At 40.3% G+C, this 12,273-nt stretch overlaps 1 protein-coding gene across 2 annotated transcripts in view; it reads left to right on the top strand.

Annotated features, from left to right (window-relative positions):
• PTGFR (prostaglandin F receptor) overlaps window positions 1-5,836 on the top strand; it is a 40,072-nt gene extending 34,236 nt beyond the window's left edge. For both annotated transcript variants that reach the window (XM_043491112.1, XM_038413677.2), the window contains exons 3-4: window positions 2,092-4,881; window positions 5,090-5,836. In XM_043491112.1, coding sequence (XP_043347047.1) covers window positions 2,092-2,397 — 306 coding nt within the window. In that variant the 3' untranslated portion in view covers window positions 2,398-4,881; window positions 5,090-5,836. The remainder of the gene's footprint in view (window positions 1-2,091; window positions 4,882-5,089) is intronic.
• Window positions 5,837-12,273: the final 6,437 nt, after the last annotated feature.

The raw sequence follows: 12,273 nt of genomic DNA, 5'->3' as shown, positions 1-12,273 counted from the left end.
TTTTGCTGTAGACTAGTTTTATGGAATGAGTAAGTGCTGTGTGTGTGTGTGTGAGGTTTGCAGAATTGTGCTTCTAATAACTAAAATGAAAAGCCTTCATGAGAACAGATCCCATGCAGAAACCATAAGAGTCCTCCAACTTTCGGTGGACTGTTGATGTCAGAGGGGAATGTGCCTAATGATTGTAGAGTGAAAAGCAGGTTCAGAGAAGCTGGCTTAAAGCTGTTTATACTGGCATGGCACTCAGACATTCCTCACTTTTACACCAGTTCCCAGCCATCTTCTTGCCAAGCTTACCAGCTTTTTTCAGACAGTCTCTGTAGGGTCCTCCAGTTCTCTTTCACATGCTCATACAGAAACATTCATACAAACAGATTCAGTCACAGTTCATGTTCTTTCTCTGTTGCACCCTTCAACTTATAGTCAGATGCAGTGCTCTACCTCTTTGCAGCAAACCAGGTTCAGGAGCCAGGAATACAAAAGGTTATTTTAAAAATGTCAAATGACTACTGCTGAAGAATCCAACTTGTTTTTCTTTCCTTACTCTCTCTCCTTTTTTCCTTTTTCTTTTTTTTTTAACATTCCCTGTTTGTGCAAATGCCAGACTAGCACTTGAACAGACTGACCCATCCTTACAACACCTAATAGATCAATGTAGTCACAGTGTCAGTTATAAAGTATCTTGTTTCCTAATTACTTTGTCTAACTCACTTTATGGGCTTTGGAACTGGTACCCAAGAGTGTTGCATCCTTTTTTGAGTCTGATTTGGAACCTTTACTCCTACTAAAAATGTCTGATGCTTTTAATGTTGTTAATATAAAGAAACAATTTAACATTCCCCAGCAGACTCGCTCAGCCAGAGGAACCCATGTTGCAAGTCCTTGGTGGCAGAAAGCCTACATGAAGAAGCAGGTGTCTCAGTGGCACAAGACACTGTCAGTCTTTGCTTATTGAGTGGTGTGTCAAAGCTACCCACAGCAGCCCAGAAAGTGGGTGAGATCAGCCATGAAGAGGGCCTGGTCATGGTGCCTTTGAGATGCAGGGAGTAGCAGTAATGGAATACAGGGCAGGGAGTAGCAGTAATGGAATACAGGTGTAATTTACTCCCAGTGCTTCTGAGGATGAATGAAATCCTCTGGGTGTTCGTTAGCAAGAGGGGATGGATTATTGGCCCACGCATCAGGTTTGCAATATATAGGCCCTTTGCCAAGATTCAAACCAGCGGATCCAGAGACAGTTCAACCCTTTGTTTTTTGAGGTAGTTAAGTTGCATTGCATTGAAATCTTAGAAAACGAAGGTCCTGTGCTCTAGACAGATTTATATTTTCAAAATGTGAGAGGCTAGGTCTGTATGTAAAAAATTTCCCAAGTGAAAATGGCCAATATCCGTATAAATAGAAATCTACATCTAGAGAACCCATGGAATATTTTGTAAGACCAAAGATTTACCTCGGTATCATTGGCCACTGTATCTACTCCTCCCTATTTTGCAGCTGGCTGCCAGCCAGCCCCCATTGCAGGAGTGGTTGTATTTTAGAAGCTAACCATTAGAACTGTGCAGGGAAAGGTAATTCTGTTTCAGAGAGAATTTTGGTAGTTTGAAATCTAGTTCCATTCTAATTGGGAATGAAACAAAAAATTCTGAAATTCTCTGCAAAAGTGAATGGAGTTCCAGGGCAGTTCTCGTGGTGGGGAGGGAGTGGGGGTTGCCAAGAAGCCAGGTGGCTGCGCTGGCAGAAAGCTAGCCAGGGTACTGAACCTTGCCTGGGTTCTGTTGGAACTTCAGCAAAATTGGGCTGTCTTTGCAAAATCTGATTTTGCTGAATTAGCAAATTTTATTGAAACAGTGCTCTGCTGGAAATTTTCTGATTACCTCCATTAAACATATATATTGTTTATAAAATCATTTTGGGATTTTTCAGAATTGAAATGTACTATTCATACAAAGAATTATTTTGTTATTGAGCATTAATCTGTGGGAGGATTATCGGTTAATGCTTAGATAGTAATTTGAAATAATCACTTTAGTCATTTGCATGCTGTCTTAAAATGGCTTTCTGATATTTAATTAAAAATATTCCATTTTTCAGGTGACAATGGCCAATATCGGAATAAATGAAGATCGTTCAATGGAAACCTGTGAAACAATACTTGTCGTTCTCCGAATGGCAACGTGGAATCAAATATTAGATCCCTGGGTATACATTCTTCTAAGGAAAGCTGTGCTGAAAACCCTCTACAAGATTGCCAGGAGATGCTGTGGAATTCACATCATGAACTTGCATATGTGGGAACTCAGCTCCATCAAGAATTCTTTAAAGGTTGCAGCAATTTCAGAGTCACCAGTTAGTTCCAAACAAATAAATCAACAGCCACTCAGCTCAACAGGGCAATAAAATCAAACACGTGGTATGAAGAAATAATGGGGGTGTAATGATCACGCACTGAGAATACCTTCAAATTTGTTAGTCTTTGATGTAATATGAGGGTAAGTGGTTTGGTACTTTGTTTCAGATTGTGTGTGGTTTGGTCTTATTGTTTACCAGTTTGATATTGCTATTCCAAGATGTGCACTTGAGTAACTGTGGTCACTCTAAAAACACTTTTGGGTGAAAGTGTCTTTCAGAAATGGGGTGTAATCAGACAAGATGGATATCAGAGCAGAGTTAGTTCCACATCGCCATGCCTGCAGCATCAAAAACACACTCATCCCCTGACTACAGAGCACAATGGCAGAAACTGTTAAGCTGGGTATCGTGAAGACAGATGGTCACCAGCACTAGGCTCAAGGAGCACGTGAGGAGAGGGTGGAGGGAAGAACTTGTTGGTTAGTAACAGAGAAGGTAAACTTTTGTGTTATAGTGGTACCTCAGTAGTTAAGTGTCTTCATAGCTTTTTAAGGTCAGAAGGGATAACTATGATCGTCTAGTCTGACCTCGTCCATAACATAGGACTTCTCTAAATTAATTTCTACTTCAAATCCAATAGTTATGGTTAAATGAGAACATACCTTTTTTTAAAAAAAAAAAATAAAAAATCCAATCTTGATTTAAAAATGTGCCGTAATAGAGAATCCACCGCAACTCTTGATAAGTTATTCTGATGGCTAATTACCATTCAGATGTAATTTCTAGTCTAAATTTGTTCTAGTTTTAACTTTCAGACATTGGATCTTATACTTTTGTCTGACAGATTGAAGAGCCCTCTGTATCAAATTTCTGCTTCTCATGTAGGTACTTATAGACTGTGATCAAGTTACCCCATCCCTTCTCCTTGAGTCATTTACTATAAGGCATGTTTTCCAATCCTTTAATCATCCTTGTGGCTTTTCTTTGAACTCTCTCCAATATTTCAACAGCGGTCTTAAAATGTGTACACCAAACTGGATACAGTATTCCAGTAGCAGTTGCACCAGTGCCAAATACAGAGGTAATATAACCTCTGTACTTAATATTCCTCTGCTTATACTTTTGAGGATCTCATTGGCACTTGTGGCCACAGTGTTGCCCAGGGATGTACTGTATGACTTTACACTTTGCCATGTTAAAATGCCTGTTTGCTTTTACTAGTTTATCAAGTGATTCAGATCACTCTGTATCCGTGACCTGTCGTCTGCGTTATTTACCACGCTCCCAATCTTTGTGTCATTTTCAAATTTGATCAGTAATGATTTTGTTTTCTTCCAGGTCGCTGATAAAAATGTTTAACTAGCATAGGGTCAAGAATGGATCCCGGAAAGACCCCTCTAGAAACACACTCCCTCAATGGTTCTTTCCTGTTTACAATTACATTTTCAGATCTGTCAGGCAGTTTTAAACTCATGTAGCATGTAGGTTTATAACTAGTCTGTTTATACCACATTCAAACTCAGCATGTAGTTTCGCAAGACAGATGGAAAATTATGGGCCCAATCCTGTAACACTTACTCGTATGAGTATTCCCACTGAAGTCTGAAGCAAACAAATTTAGATCTAAACCCATGTGAGCCTACATAAAGAATAAAGTTGATCAAAAAACTGTAACACATTTCTTAAAAGGTGTCACAGATGCATCTGCAAAAATACATTATACAGTACACCTGTTTTGTCTGCAGAGGCCCGTATTGGTGCATGCAAACAAGAATTTGCATGAACATAATGGGCACCTATGTGAGCAAATGTAGGGTGTGGTTTGTGGAGCAAGGAGTACTCTCAATTTTTGCACGGTATCTGTGCCTTCCTTTCCAAACTTAGAATCCAAGGCTGAAGTGCTGAATGCCTACAGTGGAAGTTGAGTACCTTGGTACCTATGTGGAGGCTCCCAGCACCTTGCAAAAGAGCCCTTCACAATTAATTTTACCATCCCATTTTTATATATAGCCTGTATGCTTATTGTTGTTCACTCCTTTGATATCAAAGTACAGTGTAACTTTGAGTTCCAACTGTCTGAATGTCATTTGTTCAATATTATGAAAATAAAAAGTACAGTAATCTACATTCCTATGTCATTTAAGTAATGCTACTAGTTGCAAATTATTACGTGCCAAGTATCAGTTGAGTATTTTGGAAGTCATTATACTAACACTAGTTACAGACATTCATTTTATACTCTTAGGGGTATTTTGCTCCCCCCATTGAAGTCAGTGGCAAAACTCCCCTTGACTTCAGTGAGAATAGGATCAGGCCTGTGGAGACTGTTGGAATTCACACAGGATTGTGTGGTCAACATGTGACGTTATTATATAATAGGCAGGCTTTCTTGAAGAGCAAGAGATTGATACGAATGATAGCATTGCTATGCAGTATCTACTGAATATGATCCAAAGGAGGAGAATCTACAGCTGCAGTCCCAGTGTTATCCTAAGTTGGATGAAACACATTGTAAGAAGAAAAGGAGGACTTGTGGCACCTTAGAGACTAACAAATTTATTTGAGCATGAGCTTTCGTGAGCTACAGCTCACTTCATCAGATGCATCCAATGAAGTGAGCTGTAGCTCACAAAAGCTTATGCTCAAATTAAATTTTAGTCTCTAAGGTGCCACAAGTCCTCCTTTTCTTTTTGTGAATACAGACTAACACGGGTGCTACTCTGAAACCTGACATTGTAAGAAGTGTAAGAACTCTGCCAGGTGATTGAAAGGTGTATCCTTTCTCACATTTTTCAGCAAAAGACATGCGACTGTCTTGGATACAGAGAGGATTACTAACTAATGCACATAATCCATCAAAGACAAAAAAGCACTTAATAAGCACTTATTAGTCTTATTGTAACATAATTGATCATGCTTACTCTTCTCTTGTTTTTAGAAGGAAATGAATAAGGGAGAAGAAGCTCTGATTTTGTGACTGTACTGTGTTAATACCAAAATGGTGGTAGAGTAGAGTTTATAAGCAGGAAAGAGTTGCTTCTGGATGGAAAACTATAGTGTTCACTTCACCTACTTCACTTCATATAACTGTTCCACTTTGGCAAATTGTTTGTCCAGAATCAGTGCTGACACCCTCCCCATGTGGTTGCATTGAAATGAATGTAGTATGATTTAGTGCTGAATGTAGCCTCCTTACCGTACACAACCTGTTGTAAATGTGTCTAATAACATAAATAAGTTGCTCATCCTTTTGGAGTGAGAATTTTGCTTCATCGGCTGCAGAATAATGTTAGACTGAGATACTTGACAAGTGAATGAAGCATATCTGCGTTCCATTGTGTTGTGAATAAATGTATCTTGTGTACTTTCATACTGTCTGAATTGTAAAAAGGTTTAACTTTATATGTATATGTGTTTTCATATATTCGGTGTATTGATATCTATTGAATGTAAATTGTAGAGCCTCATTAAATTTATTAAAACAATATCTTGAGAGTAATGATATTTTACATTGGTAATAGAAAACCTAAAATACTGAAAAATAATTGATTTAATTGATTACAGCTTCTAATCATATCCCTTCATCACGAGAGGCACATTGGGTTCTTGACCGTCATAAATTTCAGTTTTGGTAGCAGTGTGCTTTGAATAATTAAAGCTGAATCCTTGTTCACATTAATTTCATGAATAGCCGCATTGAAGTAAGTGGGGCTGCTGCTGTAAGTAAGGCAGGCTGGATCTGGCTCTGATGTCCCAGTCTTGCAAAATGCAATTTCCACTGGAGTTGATAGGGTTCAGCATATTTCCGGAAGCACCCAGCTATCGCCCCCACAAAATTGGGCCTTCTAAGGGGTAGAGCTTGGAACTTCAGGGAATTTCATCTTCAGAGGAGACAGGTAGAATTAGTGGGATTCTTATTCAAGCACCTGTATTTAAACCTCTGCAGACTGTATAGCCAAAATATAGCCTAACCTCTGCAAGTGCCACTAAGTGAGATTTTTGACTTAAATAAATCTTTTGCTGTTACTGTTTTGTTTTGTCAATGATGGAATAGGGGGTGAGGACATAGTAAGACCCATTTTATTTAAACTCCATCAATCTGTCAACAACAGCAGCAAAAAAACAACAACAAAGCTCTGTTCTCACTTTGGTAAGATAGATCTTCCGACTCCCAGTTGTGTGACTGTGGCTGGGAGGAACAGTCCTTTTGCTTGTAACAGAACAGTGTTACTGCACAAGAATGGAATATTTGAAACTTGGCCAATCTTAAATACTGGCAGCGCAAAGTTCTGACCTGGTGTGCATGAATGTGAGCAGCAGCATTTCATATTCTTGAGAGAGTACTTAACTACTACTCTTGTAGAGGATAATAATGCGATAAAATTGTAGTACACACTTGCAATAAGAATTTGAATGTATGCTTCAGATGCCAAAATTGCATTGTAGTAATACATTGATATGTCCGTTAAAAAACAAAATTCAGTTAATCCTACCTTTTATGTAAACAATTTTCAATGGTAGCTGAGTTATCAGAACACAGTGTGTGTTGGGAATTAAGCATGCATATGAACAGCCCATTAGCAATGATCAGGGTTATGCAGGTGCATCAAATGAGAGACTATATTGTGTCTACTGAAGCATGGCTAGTTAGCACTAGTCAGCTTTCTACATGAATGGGAAAGGGTACATTTTTCTAGATTGCGGTAGTTACAGTAGTCATAATACAGCTGCTGTACCATGTGGAGGAAAGCTATGTTGCAAAAAAAAAAAAAAAAAATAGTGGAAATGGGTGTTGGTGGTTATTTGGAGCGGAAAGGTGAATATGCTATAACAGACTTTCACTGCTCTGGAGCACAAGTCTGTGCAACTTAGTGGCCAGGCCCAGAGTGTTAGAGGGGAAAGGAAGTTGGAAGAGAGCTGCTAAGCATAAAATATTCCCCTCTCAAGGAGTTTACAAGACATTGCTTCATAGGTTATTGCATGCCTATAATAATGCCATAAAAGTTTGTCCAATAAGGCCATAAATGTCTGTTCCATCTAAGTCTTCCCCCCTCTCCTGCAATCTTTTCGATTTACCAGAATACCTTTCGGAGGCGGGAGGCTGTTGGTCCTTTAAATCTGTCAGAGGCAAACAGCTGGAGCCCTACTGTGGTCATTTAGCAACTGACTGCTGTTTCCTGCATCTTCCTGTCAGTTGAGTATTTTTAATTCCTGTTATATTTTCCTCCTACTTTTTCGTTTCTTATGCCTGAGATACCACATTCTCACTTCATTAAAAGGCTTTTTTATTTTCTTTTTCATATTTAATAGATCACTCAGTCCTACCTAAGTCTGCTCTATTTGGGATAAACGAGTTATAATTTAAAAACGTTCTAAATTGCAAATACTTTTAAATAGATTTTATAGCATTCCCTTTTAATATCACAGATGGATATCTTGAAGTACCACACTCCAAAATACCCTCATTTGCTATTTTCATCCAAAAGTAATTTATTTTAGAACAATTGCAGTTTATGTGGAGTAAACTTCCATTTCCTAGCTCTGAGGCTTGGACTCCTGAGATTAACTGAAAACAGGATTTAGGAGCTTGAATCTTTTAGCTGCTTTTGAAGATTTTACCCCCCAGGCACATCCTTGGCAGGATCTGGATGTGGCTCATTTAATCAATTCCCTGCCTTGCAGGGGCCTGGGGCACCAATGCACCTCCGTCCCTCCTGTTTTCTGACTGTGGGACATAATAGTCTGGTCTCCTGTGGGCTATCATACTTTGGTCTAATTTCAGTTGTTGAGTTTAGTGTGCTGGTGCTGATGGCCTGTGAGATACGAAAGTCAGACTAGATCATTTGGTGGTCCCTCCTGGCCTTAAACTCCATGACTTTAAATCAGTCTTGAGTTATCAACATTAATTCAAACTTAAAAATATTTGTGTCAGTTGCCAACACTAGTATATAATTAGAGCTGGGTGAATAATGAGAAAAATGTTAAATCTGACTCTCAGTTCAATACAACCACAATTGCAATTCATTTTCCCATTATGGTTCAAGCAGCTTGGATTTGTTTACACAAATGTTTGGGGAGGCACCTTTTATTCTTATGAATACAGCAGGTATTCATGTGCAAACAGATACTTACGTGAGCGTATTAATAAGTGAATGGGCATATTTGCACCAGAGCGCTTGCCTTGTCATCTACACATATATATGCTCAGTTACTTGATGGCAATATGGCAGAAGACAAGTGAATGTAACAAAAGCCTAAACAGCCTTATCTTTCTCACTCCCACAGACAGAAAGGAACGTGGATATTTTAAAATCTGGGGTTTGTGTTAAATCATGTAGCTAAATGTAATAATTATGAATTCTTTATATTATACTAGTGCCTAGAGATCCAAACCAGGATCGTGGCCCAAACCCTATTGTGCTAGGCACAGTACATAGCTATATACCTGTAACAAAAAGACAGGTCCTGATCTAAAGGGACTAACTTCTAAGGCCCCAATCCTGCAAACACTTATTATTGTGCTTTACATACTCTAAGTAGTCCCACTGAAATTTAAGGCAGTACTTGCAGTGTGTAAAGTTAAGCATGTGCAAGAATAAGCAAGCTCTTTCTCTCTTCTTTTTTGGCAAAAAAGGATGGGAAAAGATTGAATTTTAAATTTCCCAGGCCAGCTTTTCCTGCAGTGTTTTTTCTCCTTGAAGTTTTCCCTCCTTGCTTCTAGAGATCCAATGCCTCAACGTTTTTTCAAGTTTCTTTCCCGTTTATAAAGGTCAGGTTGTCCAATCAGGGAAGAGAAACCATATCATGTGACTTAGGTAACCAATCGCACAGTTTGTATACTGAGTCCTAAATTTCAAACATTCTAAGAAGTACTCACAGCTTGTTAACATGTTAAAAAAAACTGACCAAAAAGTGCTTACTATTAATAGTTTAAGCAGCTCTACTTGTTGCTGCTTTAAGAACAAATTAACAATACCTCCTTCTTTCCTTCATTTTCTCACTTAGGATGATCAATGTTGTAGGTCCCATATAAAACATGTAATCAGATCAACAGTTAAAATGTAAGAGAGTTAAAAATGTCATTGCCAATGTAATTTAAAAAATCTAATTAATACAAATCTGTTATATGGTGCTGTGAATGTACTTAGTGCTTTGTTTCTTCATCACACAGTGATGGAGACTTTTAAAAATAAGTATTTATTGCCTGCAGTCACAAGGAATATAAACAGGTATCTGTTTAATTTCAGCACCATGGTTGCAAAACAAATATTCACTAGCAAAATGGGCTTTACAAAAAGAAAAGCATGAAGGAAAATGGAATGACTTACTGCCTGTATTAGAGTAACACTTGAGCTATTTGAGGATAAATTGTAAAAATATTATTGTTATAACTTACAATAAGTGTATATATATTAAAGTAGCTCCTTACATTGATTTAACACTATGTCTAGTTCCCTGTGTGCCTGAATGAAAGGGGAGAAGGGGGGGGGCTGAGGAGACAGAATACTGACCTGCAGGAAGGGGACTACCATCACAAATGCAATTCATGAGCTGTCATAACTTGGCTGTTCTGTGCCCCTGGCACCCAGAAGGGCTGGAGGGGTCAGCCAGTAGATCTGCATAATCTCAGATCTACTTATTAAAACCGCTCCTCCTTGATCCCCAAGTCCTCTCTGCATTAGTGTGGATAAAGCCCTCAGAGAATCTGGGTGCACTCTACAAGCTTCCCTGATCTTCTGGCCCATGAAGTGAAAATGCACGATTTGCAGAGTCTTTTGGCCTTTATACACCTATGGCTGGTAGTCAAGATTTAGATTAATATGATGAAATGACTAATGTTCCCAGGTTTATAGTTCTGTATCCTGTACCATTAAGAGCCTTTTGAGGTTCCAAAAGAGCAGGGGAACATATTGAACAATACCAATTCCTGAACATGCCAGTTTCTGGGAGCATTTTGCATCTATAGAATCATGCTTTATGACAAAATTACTGACTTTGGCAGATTCTCCTTCTGCTCTGTATACATCCAGATCCTTGCCACCAGTTACTAAGGGTATGTCTACACTACGAAATTAGGGCGAATTTATAGAAGTCGGTTTTGTAGAAAGCATTTTTATACAGTCGAGTGTGTGTGTCCCCACACAAGTGCTCTAAGTGCATGTAGTCGGCGGACTGTGTCCACAGTACCGAGGCAACCATTGACTTCCGGAGCTTTGCACTGTGGGTAGCTATCCCAAAGTTCCCGCAGTCTCCACCACCCATTTGAATTCTGGGTAGAAATCCTAGTGCCTGATGGGGCTAAAACATTGTTGCGGGTGGTTCTGGGTACATATCGTAAGGCCCCCATTCCCTCCCTCCCTCCGTAAAAGCAAGGGCAGACAATTGTTTTGCGCCTTTTTTTTTTGAGTTACCTGTGCAGATGCCATACTACGGCAAGCATGGAATCCACTCAGCTAACCGTCCCCATATGTCTCCTGGGTGCTGGCGGACATGGTACTGCATTGCTACACAGCAGCAGTTTATTGCCTTTTGGCAGCGGACAGTGCAGTATGACTGGTCGACGTAGTCCTGGGTGCTCTTTTAACTGGGTGCCTGGACAAACATGGGAGTGACTCAGCCAGGTCATTTCCTTTGTTTCATCTCATGGTGATTGAGTCCTACCGGCAATGCACTGTCTTTTAATCTGCAGCTAGCAGAAGACAATGGTCAGTAGTCATACTGCACTGTCTTCTGCTGAGCACCCAGGAGGTGATGATGGCTAGCAGTCGTACTGCACAGTCTGCTGCCAGCATGAAGTATAAAGATAGATGAAGTGGCTCAAAACAAGAAATAGACCAGATTTGTTTTGTATTCATTTTCTCCTCCCTCCCTCTGTGAAATCGACGGCCTGCTAAACCCAGTTTTGAGTTCTATCCTTGAGGCAGCCATTCAGTTTCTCACAAAGCCACCCCCTTTGTTGATTTTAATTCCCTGTAAGCCAACCCTGTAAACCATGTCGTCAGTCGCCCCTCCTTCCGTCAGGGCAACAGCAGACAATCGTTCCACACCTTTTTTCTGTGCTGACGCCATACCACAGCAAGCATGGAGCCCGCTCAGATCACTTTGGCAATTAGGAGCACATTAAACACCACACACATTATCCAGCAGTATATGCAGCACTAGAACTTGGCAAAGGGAAACCAGGTGAGTAGGTGACATCAGCGCGGTGACGAGAGTGATGAGTACATGGACACAGACTTCTCTCAAAGTACGGGCCCTGGCAATGTGGGCATCCTGGTGCTAATGAGGCAGGTTCATGCGGTGGAATGCCGATTCTGGACTCGGGAAACAAGCACAGGCTGGTGGGACCGCATAGTGTTGCAGATCTGGGACGATTCCCAGTGGCTGCGAAACTTTTGCATGCGTAAGGGCACTTTCATGGAACTTTTTGACTTGCTTTTCCCTGCCCTGAGGCACAAGAATACCAAGATGAGAGCAGCCCTCACAGTTGAGAAGCGAGTGGCAATAGTCCTGTGGAAGCTTGCAACGCCAGACAGCTACCTGTCAGTCGGGAATCAATTTGGAGTGGGCAAATCTACTGTGGGGGCTGCTGTGATGCAAGTAGCCAACGCAATCAAAGATCTGCTGATATCAAGGGTAGCGACCCTGGGAAATGTGCAGGTCATAGTGGATGACTTTGCTGCAATGGGATTCCCTAACTGTGGTGGGGCCATAGACGGAACCCATATCCCTATCTTGGCACCAGAGCACCAAGCCAGCGAGTACATAAACCGCAAAGGGTACTTTTCAATAGTGCTGCAAGCACTGGTGGATCACAAGGGACGTTTCACCAACATCAATGTGGGATGGCCGGGAAAGGTACATGACGCTCGCATCTTCAGGAACTCTGGTCTGTTACAAAAGCTGCAGGAAGGGACTGTCTTC

The sequence above is a fragment of the Dermochelys coriacea genome, chromosome 8, assembly GCF_009764565.3.
Source record: "Dermochelys coriacea isolate rDerCor1 chromosome 8, rDerCor1.pri.v4, whole genome shotgun sequence".
Classification (NCBI taxonomy): domain Eukaryota; kingdom Metazoa; phylum Chordata; order Testudines; family Dermochelyidae; genus Dermochelys; species Dermochelys coriacea.
Note: the sequence above shows the minus strand (reverse complement) of the source record. Positions and strands in the feature narration are given on the sequence as shown.